The 17,906-nt window shown below is 39.6% G+C and overlaps 1 protein-coding gene across 2 annotated transcripts; it reads left to right on the top strand.

The window, feature by feature from the left end:
- The first annotated feature begins 1,270 nt into the window (after positions 1-1,270).
- Positions 1,271-16,084, top strand: cttnbp2nla (CTTNBP2 N-terminal like a). 2 transcript variants are annotated; one of them, XR_010914414.1, is made up of 9 exons: positions 1,271-1,477; positions 4,160-4,264; positions 9,791-10,024; positions 10,641-10,748; positions 10,908-11,096; positions 11,227-11,397; positions 11,506-12,432; positions 14,094-14,225; positions 15,677-16,084. XR_010914414.1 is itself a non-coding variant. In XM_067504232.1 (8 exons), exons 1-8 carry the CDS (start codon positions 1,286-1,288, stop codon positions 14,166-14,168), a joined length of 2,001 nt encoding a protein of 666 aa, XP_067360333.1. In that variant the 5' UTR covers positions 1,271-1,285; the 3' UTR covers positions 14,169-14,692. The 2 variants fall into 2 exon arrangements, 1 of the variants encoding a protein (XP_067360333.1); XM_067504232.1 differs by lacking the exon at positions 15,677-16,084 and having other exon boundaries at positions 14,094-14,692.
- The last annotated feature ends 1,822 nt before the right edge of the window (positions 16,085-17,906 follow it).

Raw genomic sequence — 17,906 nt, forward strand, 5'->3', positions numbered from 1 at the left:
CAAATGCAGGAGTCAGTGCAAGGGATGCTTTTGCATTGTTTATACGCATCTTTTAACGTGAGACAAAGTGACCTATGGTACAGACCCGTGCAGTATAATATTTTAGTTTTTTGTAACATAACATGTGTTACATATATGTACGGTAACAGCTGCAGGATCAAAGTTAGCATATTAGGACATCCAAAGCACTTTCGAATCCTATTCACTGCTATATATTGAAACAACCCAAATATGTAAAATTAGCTTTGATGCGACCAGTAAACACCACTAAAAACCTGCTTACATTTTGAAGCTGTAGTAATACTAAAACAAAATTATAGTACAGAATTGTGGAGGTGCCATTTTGCATTACGACATTTTTAAACTACTAGACCAATATTTTTGTGTGAAATTGTTAATGCCCAGCCTCAGAATCTGCTCTGCAAAAAAAGCCTCTTGGTGTTAGCTTCCCATATGCAACATATAGTAAATAAAAAAAAAAAAAAAGAATAAAACCCATACGTCTATATGGATTTAACTGAATTTAAACCCATTTAGATACTATTGGAAATCAAAGTGAAATACAGCAGCATTGAAAAAAGGGGTGTTAAAGTATATGATGCACGCCACAGGGGACGTTTCACATATCACATTATCAGTCAAAAAATAATGATGTATATGAATTGACCTTGCAGAATGTAATCTAATATTTAAAGCAGACTATTCTTATATTAGTGAGTGGTGAAGAGATCAAATGAGTAAAATGTAACTTTAGCAATCAATGTGAACTTAGCTTTCACTTCTATTTACCTCACATTATCTACCCAGTCTACTGCATTTACAAAAGTAGTGGATACTGTATGTCTACTTTCTCCAGGAGCGGCATAATGTTTTTTGTAAGACATTATAAAAATAAGCTACTATACAAATGTAACAGTATAACTTTGCATCAAATGCCAAATTAGTACTCCAGAAATATTAGACAGTCAGCCGATGGCAGCAAGATCTGCAAAATACAGCAAAGAAGTACAACACATATGCAGGGAGTTTGCTGAGATTGTTTGTGTAATTAAACCCACAACTTTCCTTAATCCCACTTTAATAGCCTCGACAATGCACTGAACCAAGCAACCTAAATGAGAAATGTTTCTTACGGCGAAGTGCTTGTAAAGTTTTCACCAACGTAGCTTAAATTGTCAACATGCCTGGAGACTCTTTCGGAAGAGGCAGGCAGAGAAATTCTACACAAAGAAATCAGACCGAAATCCAAGAGGTGGGAAACCGCTGTGCCTGCCCCTTCTGCCGAATGCTCGCTTCTCATTGGTCAGCTTTCCGACTTCGTCCTCCCCTATTGGCTGTCGTAGCCGTCAGAACAGCCCTGGTCCGTTCGGTGTTCCGCTGCGTCGGGATCAGAAGAGGCAAAGCCAGTGAAACAAATCTTCTGACAGGACAAAAGTTCATGCTGGAGTTTTTAAAGAGCTCAGAGGGCCTCATGAAGGTAAGCAGAGCTATAGAAAACGGTTTTTTCCTGTTGGCAGTGTGAAGTTAGACTCGATAGCTTGCAAATTGCAGTGTTGCATCGGGTCTTGGGGAAGTTTTGGTCCAAAAGAAAAGAAAAAAAATGTGGCCGAAGAAACGTTAGTCTCGACTATAGGCCGAGCCGTTTACACTGGATCTGCTAATGATGAAATGACACAGAATGTGTTTTGTTTGAGCACAAGTGGGTTAAACCTAAAGTGTTATTCTTAAACTCAGAAAAGGAAAGCAGACTAGTCGTCTCATGTAGTCAGACGGACACTGTTTACAGGTTGGTCTTCATGGTGGTGATGAGAGGATTCATTCACGGTGGATCCAGCTGTTGGACTCAGAAGTGTCAACACTCTGGATTCCCCGGTCTTGTTTTATAACACTTTAGAAACTAATACATCCATGATGTAGGCTGGAAGCTAAGCAAATAATCAAGTTGCCTGTAGACAAAAATTGGGTTGGCTACTAAATCCAATTTAGTCTCCAGACATGTTTCATCCGGTTAACCACAGAACAAGGAAAGCCAGCATACATCCCAGCCTGTCCTTTCCCTCAACTGAACCTTAATTTATGTCAGTTTGTCAGTGAGTGATTTTGCAGTCTGTCAGGTCATGCTGGGTGTTTGTCCCCCACCCCCTCTTCTTTTCCAACTTACCCACGTTTATCAGGGTTCTCAGACAAGGCCTTTTGCTACAGTGAGCCATTGTGCAGCATCAGTCTTAGTTTACAATTGTGTTAACAGCCATTTTACAACTGTAAAAATAATTTGCTTAGATTGCAACCTGAAATATGCTTGATTTTGTTAGTACAACTCTCGCTGTTAAGCACAAGCAGCTGACAGAAACTGTCCTCAGACTAAAAAAGCAATAATATTTAACTGGCTTTCATACTGTATGATTTAGGTGAAGGTTTATTTTCGCTTGATGCTGTGTATGGAGACTCAAGCAGTTACTCACAAATTGAAGGCCTCTTTGCACTGGAGCAAAACATGTATTTTTGAAGTCAAATTTTTAATGAGTTTAAGGTGTTTAAGACAAGGCACGTGGCTGACCAGGTTTAAAACAAACACATAAAAGGATTATTCATCACTGGAAGTGAAGCTCAGAACGTGTGGGAATGTTAGTATTTCCCCCATGTTATTACTCCCCATTTGTATCCTCATGATTACAACATTAACTCGGGGATTAGGTGAAATTATATTAAAATGATGAGACTCTAAACAAGCTTGATGACACATGTTGGCTCCCGCTGGGCCAGATATTTATCCAACAGAGCGCGCACTCTTCTCACAGTGATTATGGCAGCCTGTGAAATTAGCAAAGAAGCCTGTAAACCAAAACCAAGGGAGGTGTGTATGCTGTAGTTTAATTAGCATTTTGCCCCTGTGGTTAGGCCACAGACCATGAGTGCTGGTTAAGGCAGAACTCAAACACAGTGTGTGCCTTCTTTGCGAGAGGGCGCTGCTGCAGAGATTGGGTTGTAGGTGAAGTTCATGCTCATTCCCCTTTTCATATCTGCATACTGCACTGCATGAGTGTGACAGTTGTTTAAATGTTGTAAATGCATAGTTTGTTGAATTAGTAGTTTTAATTTTTAGCCGTCCTCGTTAATGATTTTCTTTTTCTTATCAATGTTATTGAAGATGCCTCGGTAATATGGTAGTCACAGGCTGAAATATGAAAGGCAGTGTCATTATACCAGTGCCAAGAGCAGCCCGCCCTCAAGTGATGACTTCATGATGTGGAAACTTGTGGTTACCACAAAGTGCTCAGCGCAGAGCCGGTTAAATAAATGCTAGTTCAGGTGGGGATTAAAATCCATTAAATGGTAGAGGGGGAGATTTTTCTGAAGCTTTAGCTGCAGAACAGAAAGAATAATAAAGTGATTCCCTGTAGAGTACATCTTTGTTAAGTTTTCAGCCAGTGAAGTGTTCATCAATCAATCCTACATGTCCAAAATGATGACACCTATCTGAAAAGGATGCTTATTGTAATAACACCAGCAGCTTTGATCTTATTTCAAAGAGGGGCCCTCCTGCTTTTCACTTTGGGAGAGTGTGGTTGGTTGTTTGACGTGTGGACACCGCAGGGCTTGTCATCAGAACCAACACAGCTGTGAGATTAGAGTGCAGACACATCACAAAAGAGACCACACCACTTTGCTGACACAAAATAGGTACTGTGGCACCCATTGTGTTTGAAATATGAAAGGGGCAAAACAAAAATATACAAATGTGGTCATGTTGTTAAAATTTACACCTTAAACTGGTCAGCTTTTAGCATTTTAGATAGATGGTATAATGGCTGATAGATGTCCCTTATTTTAGCAGTTAAATTGATTCTTCTTTCTCAACATAATTACCACACGTCCTCTTACAGTCTATAAATCAGCCAATGAGAACAGATACGTCTGATGCCTGATGTTAGGGGATCAGAAAACACAGGGCCTGTATAAAGATTAAATCAAATTACTTAGAAAAGGAAAACACAAGTGGCAAAAAGGTCTTTTCATTTTCTGGTAGAAAAATCTGGTAAAATCATTTTGTTTTTTGAGAAAGAATGACAGAAAATTAAACTGCCAACTCCATTTCCATTAGGACAAAATCTAAAATAATCTCAACCAGCTGATTTTCTTTCATCCTTTGCCCTTACAGTCCAAGCTGAACATGGAGAGTTTGACCAAGCCAGAGTTGCTGATGCTCTTCAGCATCTTGGAGGGAGAACTCGAGGCTCGAGACCTGGTCATTGATGCATTGAAGGTACTAATCAATGTAACTGGTAACTAATAACATGTTTAACTTTAAGTCATTCAGTTTTAAACTACCAATACAGATCCTGCAATCCTCATCATTCCCTCCTGTAATCTTGGTAGTTTTGTCATATGGGACGCAGCTATGGTCAGGTTAAATTTATGTCAGTTACTATTCAGTTCAGTGGTAACAGGTATCACAAGTGTCAAAAGAAATAACCTAAAACACTCCTGTAGCAGCCATAACTTTGCATGGTTTAAGATAGCAAAAGGATCTTCTTATACAACATAAGCTACACCATCATAGTGAATTCACCAATGAATGCTTTTGGAGTTTTCTGTGGACATTGCCCTATTTGCTGCTCTGAGGAATTGGCAACAGAATGACAAGAAATCAGTAGGTAACATTTATTTTACAATTTTAAATTAGAATAAGCCACAATATACACACACACACACACACACACACACACACACTTTAACACAGAGCAGCTAGTTCCAACCATAGGAGGTCTTACTTTGGCAGGATTAATGCCGCTGAATTCAATTAAAGGATTGTCAAGGCTGTTTTTACTAAATCCTGTCCTGCAGGCCAACATACTCAAGCCTTCAGCTTCCATGGCCTTAAGGAAGTTTCATTTAAAAAGAGTTGTGACGTTCGTTCAGTCACACAGTGTTACCATGACGCCATTAATAACCTACAAACCCATGATAAGTCGTGAATAAGCAACTTAATGATGCAGCATTTCTCCAAACCTTTTTACCACTGCGGACTATATTCTCACTAATATTTGAGATTTACAGCTTATACACTCTTGGAATGCTAGTCACTTTCCTGCTGTAAAATGGACCATTGAAAGAACAAGCTAGAGAGCAGTCTGCTGCTGAACGTTCATGTGTTGTGTCTAGACCACATTCCTTCATCACCCCTGGGATCTGGCCTTCTAAGGCAAGAAGAGTTACAGCACACTGGGCACACTGATGACTCAATGTGAGCAAGAGTAGGAGTGAACAAATAAACATTGGCCTTAACTGGAGCTTGAGGGGAACATGGCTGTGCTTCTTTCACTGCCTCCACCAGCACAAACTGTTAACCCATTCACATCTGGGACTGAATCCATGTGGCAGTGTTAATTTATAAACACAGTTTAATAAGGGTATGATCACTAACGTGTAGGAAATTATTTGCAAAGGTTTAGTGAAACAGGATCTCTAATTTCCTGGCAGATTTCTTTCTTAGGTGAAACACAACCTAATACCAGTGCTGTTAAGGAGGAGGTGGTGTGGAATGTTAGCTTGTATCCTCACATAAACATAGATTTATGACAACATCTCCCCCACCGTAATTAATTTGTTTTTGCAGCCATGCAAGTGGTACAACTTCATTGATGGCTAAAGTGTCTGTTGGAGGCTTAGCGTGAATTGCATTTAGTCAAAGCAAAAACTGATGTATGACTCACTGAGGTCAGAGCCATTACGAGAACTGTGCAGAATCAAGAGGAATAAAAAGCTGGGCTAGTTTAAAATGTAATGTGTAACTTTTAGAAATCCTGGAAGTGGAAGCATGAGAAATCCAGCCACTCTGCTTCACACAGCCGTCTGCCTTTGCCCTACAACATTCTTCTCGAACTAGTGTATTAGTTGTTAGGAAATTACAATAAAGAAGAAATTAAAAACCTACCAGTATTGCAGAGGTAATTGACCCCATCTGATTGGTTAGAAGAGTGACCCTCACCCAGAAAGCTTTAGAAAGGGAATAACTGCACTGCTGCCAGGCTCTTTAAGGAGTCTGGGTCATAGTAGATGCTTTGACAGAACCCCTCTATTTTTTTGGAGCATATTTTTACTAAAAAAATTAGAAAATACTACTAAAACATTACATAATGTAGCCTTAAGGTAAGGTATATAAAGATCACTTTGAGTGTGTAAGCATGCTCACGTAGTGTGTTTAATGACAACCTAACAGAGCTGGTGGCATGGCTACAGACCAAAATAATTAGAGAAGTACGTCCACTCATGGTTGCTCATACTGTTCTGAACGTATGTGTCACTTGTACACCAAATGTCAAGTGACAAGTTTGTAGCTTAACAACAGATCACCATGCAGTTCTATTAATAACTGATCACTTGTTTTGTTACTAGGTTAAATACAAGAACTGGCACGTTTTCATGCACTCTGTGTTTTTTAAACATTCTTATCGATTTTTTATTTATTTATTTATTTATTTTTAAAACAGGATAAAGTTGAAGTACAGGATGTGAGGTTAATAATGTGGTTTTTCTATGGTCATCTATATTTAATCATGCAGAACTATCTGTGGCAGCAATCTGCTGCATTTTTCTCCTTGTGAGTCACTCCTGCAGCTGCTCATGCCGTGGCTTTCAAAAGGAAGTTAGTCTCTGGCAATGCTTGTATTTGGCACACAAAGACATGCAGTGATCCAGTAGTCCCTTTGCTTTGCTTAAAGAATATGAGTCTTTACTTTAAGTTCAAAGAGAACTGTAATATGAAAATGAGCCTTTAATTAACTGTCAAGTTCACCTAGTGTGAATGACTAGAGCTTCTAGAAGCTCATCAAATGTGTTTACCTTGAGATGCATCAACTGATGTAGTGTGCAACTGTAGCATTCACCATGCTTCATTCAAAATCATGTGATTTTTCAGATATTCATACACTGTTTACATATTATTGATTCCGTATGTGAACATTTAAGACAGTTTCACCATCTGCCTAAGCAGCTCTGAAATAATTCAGGAGACTCCAGTTTATAGATCACCTTCTCAGAACAATACAGATCTTGTCGCCAACATTGCACAGTCCAGGCATGTGTCAGCAAAAGATAAGCTGTATTGGAAATGGTGCAGCCATGACACAAAGACGGCTTCCAAAGCAAAAGAACACAGGTTGGCAAGAACTGCCAAAGAACAGACAAAGGCATGAATAATGGAGGCAGACTATGATGCATAACAGCTACATATTGAATATTTTACATGTACACTATGCTGCAGTGGGTATGCTCTGGTAGAGTTGAAAGTATTAAGTATCAGAAATATTTCCTGTAATCTGGGTTTTCACTTCCTCCACCCTTTTTGGAGGACTGATGCCGAAAAAGAAAGAAAAGCCTCTTTGTGATGATGAGATGCACGTCTTTCTGTGCATTGAAGACGTGAGAGAGAGTTTGCACGAGAGAGAGCGAGAGAGCTATTGTGTAACAGGGAGAACTACTTAAGTATTTTCTATTATGCTGTACTATTAGAGTAAGTAAGTATCGGTATACTATTTTACTAGTACTACTAATAGTTGGTAATATAGTAATGCCAATTAGTATTTGTTATTGTATTAAAATGCTTTGCCCTGTGTGACCAAGCACTCAGATTCCTGCAGTAATTACAAGCAACTGTATCAATGAGTTAGTTGCTTCAGTTAGTTCACATAAACTTTGCCTAAAATCAACATACACATCTACATTCAATAATACAAGCATGTCCAGAAATGTTTACACTTGTTTCATTTCTGAATATAAAGTGACACATCAGAACAGCCAGCCACTGGCAGGAAGACAGACTTCTCTTCAAAATTAAGTATCCACTTGTATGATAAGATTTGAAATCTATATCCTTACTATGTGTATCCAATAACAATTACATTCTGCATTCATGAGATGTATAGTATGAATTTTTCCCAAAGCGGATGCAGGTACTGCATGGTGATTTGGCATTAGCTAGTGCCTACATTTCAGAGGCATTTTTGAAATCTCATGGGCACCCTATGTTTTCCTGTTTCACCCCTTCATGCTGTTTGATCCGCCTTCACACCATCCTCAGAGGACTGGATCAAATAACAGCAGCAAAGCTTTGCAGCCTTACCCTTCTGTCTTTGTGCCAGATGAACTAATAGTGATGTCAAAAAATGCCAATCACAAAGTCTGTGATCTCCCACGGAATATTGTTTGTAGTCAGCATCATTAGAGGTTTGTGTTCTGATGACCTTAAACAGATTGGTCTTTCAGGTGAGCTGTAGTAACAGTGTGACAGTGTTGTCCTGTTTGCAAACTTCACAAAGCCTTAAAAACTGAGATCTGTGAACCATCAACAAACCAGTAGAATGATGTATTTGCCAATGAAGTGAGTAATTTCTCCTTTTCTAGTATGGCTGTTCTCAAATTCAGGTTGTTGATGCAGATGTGATTTCTTTTAAGATCATTCTCCCATGATGTTAAAATGATCTCGATGAGGATTAGATTTGAGTCACATAAATATTTCTAATTTGGGAAAGTATTAGATCATCATTACTGTAATGTTGTGGGAGTCATTAGAATCTCTCTGTATGCTTAGCTGTAACACCCACCCACACATTCAACAATGAAAACCACAAAATGGATGAGTACTGCTCTTAAGGCCCAAACACACCTTTTACTACACTTTAAACTTCTAAGGTATCAGTCATCAGGAGCCCTGTCCTCACCCTGCCAGAGAGGATACTGTTCTCTCTAATCCCTTGATCCTCTTTTGTTGAAACCTCATTAAGACACATTGCCAGCTCTGCTTCAGTTCCCTTGTCTCGCTCCCCCTCTCTCACTTCAGTCCCTTTTCATGGCAGGCCCAAAGGCATCTGCTGAACCTGAAATGTCATGCTGCTGTTATCCCTCCTTTGTCATGAGTTTAAACAGAACAGGTCTGGCTTGGCCAAGGCCCAGTCCAGAGCAGCTGTTCTGCTAAAGACTGACTGATGCATACCATCTGTTGCTCTTTCTTCCTGCTAGCAGAAAAGGAAGGTTGTTTTTATAGATGCCCTTTGTCTCTTTCCATTTCCTCTATACAATGTATTTATAACTTAAATATTATAAATGTAGATCGTAATATGATGCACATAGTAAGTTACTTTCTGTTTAAGTGAAAGCAATGATAACAGGGTTTAAACTATAATCATAATCTATAGAGATTAGATTATATCTCTGGCAATTAATGTAATTGAAAAAAACTGAAAATGTTATGTAAATTATTGCAGCAAGGTTATTTTTGGACTAATCCACTGTAAAGAAAATTTTGAGGTTATATATATTTGGGTCAGAAGACAGACCAACTGGACATCTGGGGTAAAGATCTATAATTATATTATCTTAGCCAAGGCTGTATAGTTCTTTGAGCCAGTCCCTAACATCAGCATGAAGACTTGTTCATATCAATCCATCCAAAGGTTGTTACTCTTAACCACAGTGGTGGTAATAATTGGTCGTGCTAGAGGAGAAATCGTGTTGTTGACAAGTCATTACAACTCATCCACTAGTGAAGATTAATCCCTGTACTTAATAACAGTCATCTATTAAATAGTTGCCACACTGTTAATATGGGTAAAATAAACACAAAACACATCAATCAGAAGATTAACATACTCCAATCAAGTTAAAAACCTTATGTAAAAAGGAAATTAATGCACAAGCATAAATAGCCAGGCCATTCCACTCAACCTACCATAGATGATTGCTTTTCCTCCATCACCAATGTACCATCTCTTTCCTTGTCTCATCTCCTTAGGCCCAGCAGAAAGAGCTGTTTATCCAGGAGCGGTATGGCAGGTACAACCTCAGTGACCCTTTCCTAGCTTTGCAGAGAGACAGTGAGGCTGTGGGGGAGCAGAACAAGGACCCCGGATGTACTTCCTCCACTTCCAACCCCCTGGTGGTTCTCAAACTGGTTGTGAGCCACTGCAGGAGGATGCAAGAGAAGATGCTGGCGCAGCTGGCGGCAGCAGAGAGCAGGCACAGAAGGGTGAGTGCCGATGTGTGTGGTTCTTAATCTAGAAATGAGTTGGTTCCTTGTGCAGATTTTTAAAAATATAAATAAAGTGTTGTAAACAAAATAAATGTGAATAAATAAATGTTGTCTCAGTGGCATAACAGGCAAGTGAAGGGAAGCCAGAAAAGTGCAGTGCTGCTAAATATTAAAAAGTACTGGCAAAGTACTGCTGGCATCTAAATCTTGGAACACATAATTAATTAGATGTAATTGCTCTACAATTTGGAAAGCACTATTGTTTACAGCATGAACAATTTCCAAAAAGGGATACACACAAAAATATTAATATATTTATTTACTAACACACAAACTGTTGAAGTCATTAGGAATTAAATATAAAAACACAATGCCAATATATATCAGTTCCTGTAAGTAAGGTTTCATATCATCAGGTGTTTATTGTGCCATGTAAACCATTGACAGAGCTTTCAGTTGTAGACTTTGTTAAACCACAAAAAAAAAACAAAAAAAAAAAACATGAATTTGCCAACTTTACATAGCTTTAAAGTAACCATTATAATGTTTGCATTAAACCAATGAGAGGTAATTCCTTTTCTGGGTCTTTGTCTCCCCTCTGTGTTTGTTTCAGGTCATTGCAGATTTGGAGGAGGAAAAGAGGAAGCATGCTGAGGACACAGCAGAGGGAGATGACGTCACTTACATCTTGGAGAAGGAGAGGGAGCGCTTACAACAACAGGTGCCGTCTCATTAGTAGTGTGGTGGACTGCACTGCAAGTATTTGTCTAAAGAGTGCTTTATAGATGCAAGTCCATATGAGCAGTTGCCAACTTTTGGAGAGGAAGTGTAACCTTCCTCCATCTCATTTGTTTATTATATGTCCTCTCTGTCCTTCTAGCTGGAATTTGAGCGTAGCCAGGTTCGACGTTTGGAAAAAGAACAGCGGCGGATCACCGACCAGCTGGAAGAAGAACGGGCCCAGCACAAACAGCTCTCGAGCGCTTTGGCCAAAGAGCGCAAATGGGCGAGTGCCAGAGCTCTGGAAGAGGGTCACCGTCTGGCTGAGCTGAGCCGTAAACTTGACAAGGTATTAACATTTCAAATCCCAAATTGTCAGTTTATTTCATTTTTTCCCCTCCTTACCATACTCTCCCTGTGTTGTACAGAATGTTACAAGACTTTGGCAGACATAGATTAAAAAGCTTTTCCACACTTAGGAAAAGGAGACTTGTCAGGCCCTGAGGAAGGAGCTGGAAGATGAGAGGCAGAGGGCCCTGAGGATGGAGGCGAGGGTGGAGGAGCAGCTGGCAGAGTTTGACACCGAGCGAGAACAGCTCCGCTCACGTTTGAAGAAGGAGGAAGCTCACTGTTGTCAGCTGCATCAACAGGTGTGGGCACTTTGACAAATATGTTCATTACTATGGTGGCTATAGTTTGCACATTTTAAATAGCCAGACATTTCTGCTTTAAAGTGATTTCTCCCAATTTATAATCAGGTAGAAGAGCTGAAGAGGAAGCTGGAAGATGAAACTCTCACCTCAAATGTTAGGGGGGTAGGTACAGCTCCAGTGGAGGCAGAATGCAAGGAGTGGGCCACAGGAAAGCCAACCCAAGACATTGTCAAGGTTGAGGACATTGAAGAAGACGGAGACCCATCATCTACCCTACCAAAAGTCAATGGTCATCATTGTCCGATAAAAACCAATGGCTGCCATAGTCCAAACAGTGCCCTTTCAGAGAAGATCTGCCTACAGAATGGAATTGAAAGTCACAATCAGATGCGATTCTCCCCCTGCAATGCCACCCTTCTGCCTTCTTCGCCCTGTGCTTCACCTGTCCTTGCCAAACGCCCACCAGGCAACTTGAGTCCTGGTAACCACCAGTCTCCTTACCAGGCTGGGATCAACCAGCGCTTCCATGCTGCTCGACACAAGTTCCAAGGTTCCACTGACCCAGAACTTCAGTCGCAGGCAACACAGGCTGCTCCTCCCCTCCTGTCAAGGGATCTTTCACCGGTGACCTGCAGCTCCTCTCCAGATGCCAGCCCAGTCAAGCAGATGGCCAGAAGCACAGTCACTCAGGTCCTGTCTCGCTTCACCACCGTCCAGCAAAGTGTCACACCAAAGCCTGTAGCAGCACCAAACAACTCCCCCTTTGGTACAGACTACCGCAGCCTAGCAGCACCTTTGTCTATGGTTATTGGAAGGGCTGCAGGAGCACTTCCACAGGGCATGAGATCACCCACAATCACCAGAGCAGATCGGGGCAATCCTCCACCCATCCCCCCTAAGAAGCCCGGTCTGGCTCAGGCCCCTCCATCTCCCGCTGCAGTGCCCAGGTCTGCCAGTCATTTCTCTGACAGCCCCCTCTCCGGCAGCTGTGGCCTCACATCCACCCAGGAGGGCGTCAAAGAACTGGACATGGTGGTTTCATCTAATTAACTGATTATTTGATTTATCAGTAACTTTGTCAGCTGCTGCTCCGCTTGTGACATTGTTAAATCCACATCTCATAATTTAGACTGAGATAATGTTTTGTACATAGGATTTAAATCCTGTTGATCAATTCAGACACTTATTTTATTGTATTTATTAGATTTGTTTATGTGCCAAGGCACTATTTGAGGTATTAGTAAAGGGGCTGGTACGAATGCGCAATAAAAGCAGTTTCAAAATGTGTCAATACAGTTTGTTGACTACACAGTCTATTGTCACAGTATGTCAAGTATTTTTAATGGCATCATATTTCCAAAGAATACAGACCAAGGTATTAAAAGGATAAGGCAGATGATTTTTGATTCTTCAAAAAACTATTAAAAAAAAAATACATTAGTGAGCCACACAGAGGTACATGATGAAAAATAAATCTGAGAATAGTATTCATAAAAAGGTGTTCCAAAAACTAAGAACCATTACTTTTTACAGTCTCTAAATTGGATTCCTGCAAGGCCCAGATGAAGAAGCTAAAATCAGGTTCTGGACTCACATTGCTGTGAGAATTCATTGTGTTTAGTCTTTATATTTGTCGCCTTGTCCTTTAAATGAGACCTTTTTTCCCCCCATTCTGTGTTGCTCGTCAGATCATTGGGTTAATGTATGGTGTACGTCACATTTTATTTTACTGTACAGTTACTTTATGATTTTTACGAGACTGTATATAAATATTTTTACCTTAGTTATTAATGTACAACAGTTTTATACAACAGATAATCTTACCAGTGTTTTACTGTGTATCATTTGTTTATTACCATTATGTTGCATAATAATGATCACAAGTCACATTAGACCCAGATTAACCAAAGTCACATTTGTTTAATATGCCGTTGAAGATCACTGGTTGTGATGTCTTGCCTTTGTCATAAAAATTAAAAAAAAAACTTTAGAGTTCGGATTGGCTATTATTATAATGCAATTGCTATATCTGTTCTCTCTTATCAGATTCTATGCATTACTCTAATTGCTGAAAAGTGACATAATAAATCAATCCCAAAGACTGTCATGTGTTCAGTTAATCAAAGGATTGATTATAATATCACACGTTTTATGATTTGCTTAGCAAGCAGTCTAATATTTGCTGTATGCCTTTGGGACTTTGACTTAATTGATACGACTATTTGCTTTTTATCAATTATTTTAACAGTTTGAGAATTGTAACTAGAATATATTTTGAAATGGTACTGAAGGCATCAGTGTACTAACTGCTTTTTAGTACAACTAAAGACCCATGACGATCTTTGACTTTTGACATAAACACCGTCACAGTTTACACAAATGTCTCCAGTTAACAACAGGATTAAATTCAGGGTCATGGTGGTCCTGGTAAGTATGTGGCATTTCACAAGTCCTAAGACACAGGTTTTCAACTAAATACTCCGAACAAATAAATTATAACAAAATATATCCTAATATTAACAGGTATTTACTAAAAGTTACAGTACTTTATGAATTGGAAACTGAACTGTGTGAGCTGTGAAAGTATAGTTTAACGATCAAATAATGTATGCTGATTTACCCATTATTTAAAACATGTTTTTTAAAGTTCAAGTAGCCTGCAATTTACATTCTATTGTATTCCTCCATTTTAGAGTAACCACCACCTCTCACCCCACCTCAAGGAAGGCGGGGAAAGGCTCCAGAACCTGCAAACCTACACTGGATAAGCGGTTAGAGATAAGGATGGATGGGACTACTGTACAGTCACAGAGTGTCCTCTAGAGGTCAGTATATCATAACATACAGTAATTAACTTACAGACTGAAATAAATCCATATATTGTTGCTGTTCAGATTTTTTAACCATCTCCTGATGCTTTTCATAAAATTACCACTACTGCTACTACTACCACCACCTGATTGTGTAAATGTGGACTTATCACCAAGCGAGCAAAGGCCCATGTTAACAAAGTGCCTTTTATTCTTCTGTACTATGGATATCTGTATCTGTATCTGTAAATGCATGCACCCTCTCAACATTTTGGGAAGCAGAAAACTGGAGTCTCAATTGGTGTTTGGTAGTAAACATTTAAATGGCCCGAACTACTACATGTGCTGAATTTACAATTACAGAATTGTCAGAAAGAAGTGATTACTTGGTCGGTGCTTTATAATGCCACAGTATATATATATCAGACAGTGTGAGGAGATAAATGCAGAGCATGCCAACTTTGCGTTCCATCAAACTAAATCCCCGTCCTAGTTGTTGAAGGGTTGGGTGGTTAACGGGATGGGTCACCTCTCCTCTGTTCAGCTCACCTAATTAACATTCCATTGTAGGAAAGCAGGGCCGCATCCCAAATCCAGCACAGGCACGCCTGGTCCTCTAGAAGAGCCCCATTTTTCTCAGCCCCCATAAACACAGTCTCAGGTTGATGAGCTGTGAGAGGCCACATCGTAGCTGTTGTCACTGCCAGCATACTGCACCGTACTCTGTTGTCCTGTGCAGGGAGTCGCACAACAACCAGCATTACGTGCTCCTAAAATCTTTTATTCTGCCATCCTTCATGAGCCAAAAAAGGATCTTTGCGCTCATTCGGTTAGGATTCCACATAATGAAAGAGGGTAATAATTAACTTTTTTTCCCCATTAACTTAAAACTCAGAGCAGTGGATTACATTTCTTCCTTAAGTTTACAAGCTCAGAAAGTTTGTGCACGTTGCTGTTTTACTGGAGTGGACATAACATGTAATGTTCTTGCTTCTTAATGTTCTAATACTGATCCAGATTGCTGTGAAGTAAATTTCAAGGCTGCACGAAATGTGCTTGTTATAAAGCACTATATAAATAAATGAACTTGAATAGTAGGGCTGCAGCAACACGTCTCTAACAGACAGACCTAGTGAGTGCTGTACTTTGAGGCACACGGTCTGTTGAATGAAGATGACAAAACTGGGGTTAAGTTGGGAACACGTAACCTGTCATGAGCCCAACCACAAATTTACGACCTTTGAACTGCAGACATGTTGCGCACCAGCAAACCATGTTTGTCTTGCCTTGCATTTTGTTGTCTTTTTCAGTGATGATTGCCATCATTGTGCTGATCCCACAACAATGTCATAATCATTGCCATCTGAGCACTCATCTGTGCTTTGGCCAGTATTGGCCCAATCTCCTCATTCTCTTGCTCCCCCTCCTTTTCTCCCTCTTGTCCTATTTTCTTTATCCAAATTTAGCCCAAACCATGAGATGGGGCTAGAACACGAGCCCAGGCCCCCACGCACAGAGCCTCTTAAAGACCACAGCTGGAGCTTGCTCAAAGTGAGACAGAAGAAGAAGGACGGCCAGACTGTTATCGCCACCATCACCTGCTCTCTGTAAAGCAATTTGTTATAGAGTTGTCACTGTAAAATCCATAGCTTGTCCCAGGGTAAAGAAAGACAGGGTCACATGTAATGATGATCCAAGTGTTGCTCCAAATCCAGATATGACATAACTGAAGGAGAAACAGCTGGGCTGTGTGTGTGTGTGTGTGTGTGTGTGTGTGTGTGTGTGTGTGTGTGTGTGTGTGTGTGTGTGTGTGTGTGTGTGAGTGTGTGTGTGAGTGTGTGTCCAAGAAAAAGCTCAGTAGAACATTGAGCATTTTTGTTACAGGGGGAAAAAATAAAATAAAACTTCTCTATCAAATTTCGGACTGACCAGTTTTCATTGTCATCTCTCTCTCACCCCACTACTTACTTACTGTCTGGGCCATGGTATTTTTAGGCAGGTACATTGTTACAGACTTTTATTTAGGTCCCTAACTAACTCCCTAGGATTTGCACTGATTAAATTGACCTCTCACATACTGTGTTCAGTTGCCAGTGGCTCTTTCTCTACCTGCTGTACAAACAGCACAGCACCAAGTGACCCACTCAGGTCTCAAGAGTAGAAGCCAGACTCGTTGTAGAGGTGGAGTCAGATGTTTCCACGTTGGCGCAATGTTTGTGGATTGGGACTATCGATATAGACTGAACTACAAACATGTAAATGTTATTAATGTCCCGAGTATTTCATTTTTGGCTTTTGTGAAAATAACTGCCATCACTGCATTTAAATTTGATCAAGAGCTAAAAATGTACTTTCCTGAGGCTTCTGGGTAGTTAGGGACTTCTCCAGGACACATCCTTACCTGTTATGTCTTTTAGCTCAATGCAGATGCCAGTACAGTAAAGTATGTCCTGCCTGTTCTGGTAGCAACAATGAATTGCTTAAAATTTGTTATACAGGCATTATAAAGAAGTCCATTTTATATTATAATGGTGTTTTTCCATAGAGCAATTTTGTAATCTTAAAATTAAATTGAAACCTCCTTTCTTTCAATGTGTAATACACCATATAATTTGACCACTTACAAGAAACATCAAATTTCCTTTTTGGACTTAAACCAATGCACCTTCAAGAAACTGCCTTTAAAAATGAGTTTGAAGCTGTGCTTATTCTTGTTTATTCCAGAAGTGAATAGTTCTGAGAGGTTCATTCAAAAAATATTGTTTTGTGTTTAATTCTGTGAGGGCATTGGATTGAGACCTAAACTTCCCCCTATGAAGGGTTACTTATCTCTGGAGACAACATGCTTAATGATGTGTCAAAGCTTGACCTTTCATAGCTCAAGGTTACCAAGTAAAACCTCCTCCTGTACAATGAGTAGTTGTTGAAAACACCACTTAAAAAAAAATAAAAATAAAATAAAGTGTTTATTTGTGTTCAAAAATAATTTATTCACAAAGTTTATTAATAGTGAGAGCATAAACCCAACAGGAACCTTTTTACCAGTCTTCTCATGGTTGCATGGTTTTTGAAGTTAAAGTATATTTTCAGAAACTTCTGCTTTTGGTGCAGCCAAAAAGTATTTTGGAAAAGGCTTTTAAAAGAGAACTCTTTGCTCCTATGGACACAAATACTAGAAGTATCATTACAAGTAAAAGTGCATGTATTTGTCTGAAAATATTCAGTACAAGCAGAAGTACTTAAACTTCTATTTTTAAGTTGAAGAACGTATTATATTAAGTAAATCTTAGAGCAAGAGGTACAAGTACTTTACCGAGAAAACTTATTTTAACTGTCAGACTTGATGCTGTTGATAACAAAAAAGTAAGGGACTTTCAGGGGTCATAATTGTGGCAACAAAATAGCAACGCTAAACCACTTTGTAATGACAGCTGGTCAAACGTCTCATCATTTAAAAGAGGCCATTTTGTATTAATAGTCTACATTTGCAAAAAGTTACTACAGCATTCAAATAAATGCAGCAAGTACACACACACACACAAAAAAAAAAAACAGTATCTCCATCTGAACTGGACAGTCACGTGGAAATACTAACATAAAGTACCTAATTCTACACTAAACAGTGATGGCCGAGTAAAAACATTTAAGTAGGTTGTGCACAATGCTGATGTATATTAAAGGCAACAAGCCCCCTGG

This window comes from Channa argus, chromosome 5, assembly GCF_033026475.1.
Source record: "Channa argus isolate prfri chromosome 5, Channa argus male v1.0, whole genome shotgun sequence".
Lineage (NCBI taxonomy): Eukaryota > Metazoa > Chordata > Actinopteri > Anabantiformes > Channidae > Channa > Channa argus.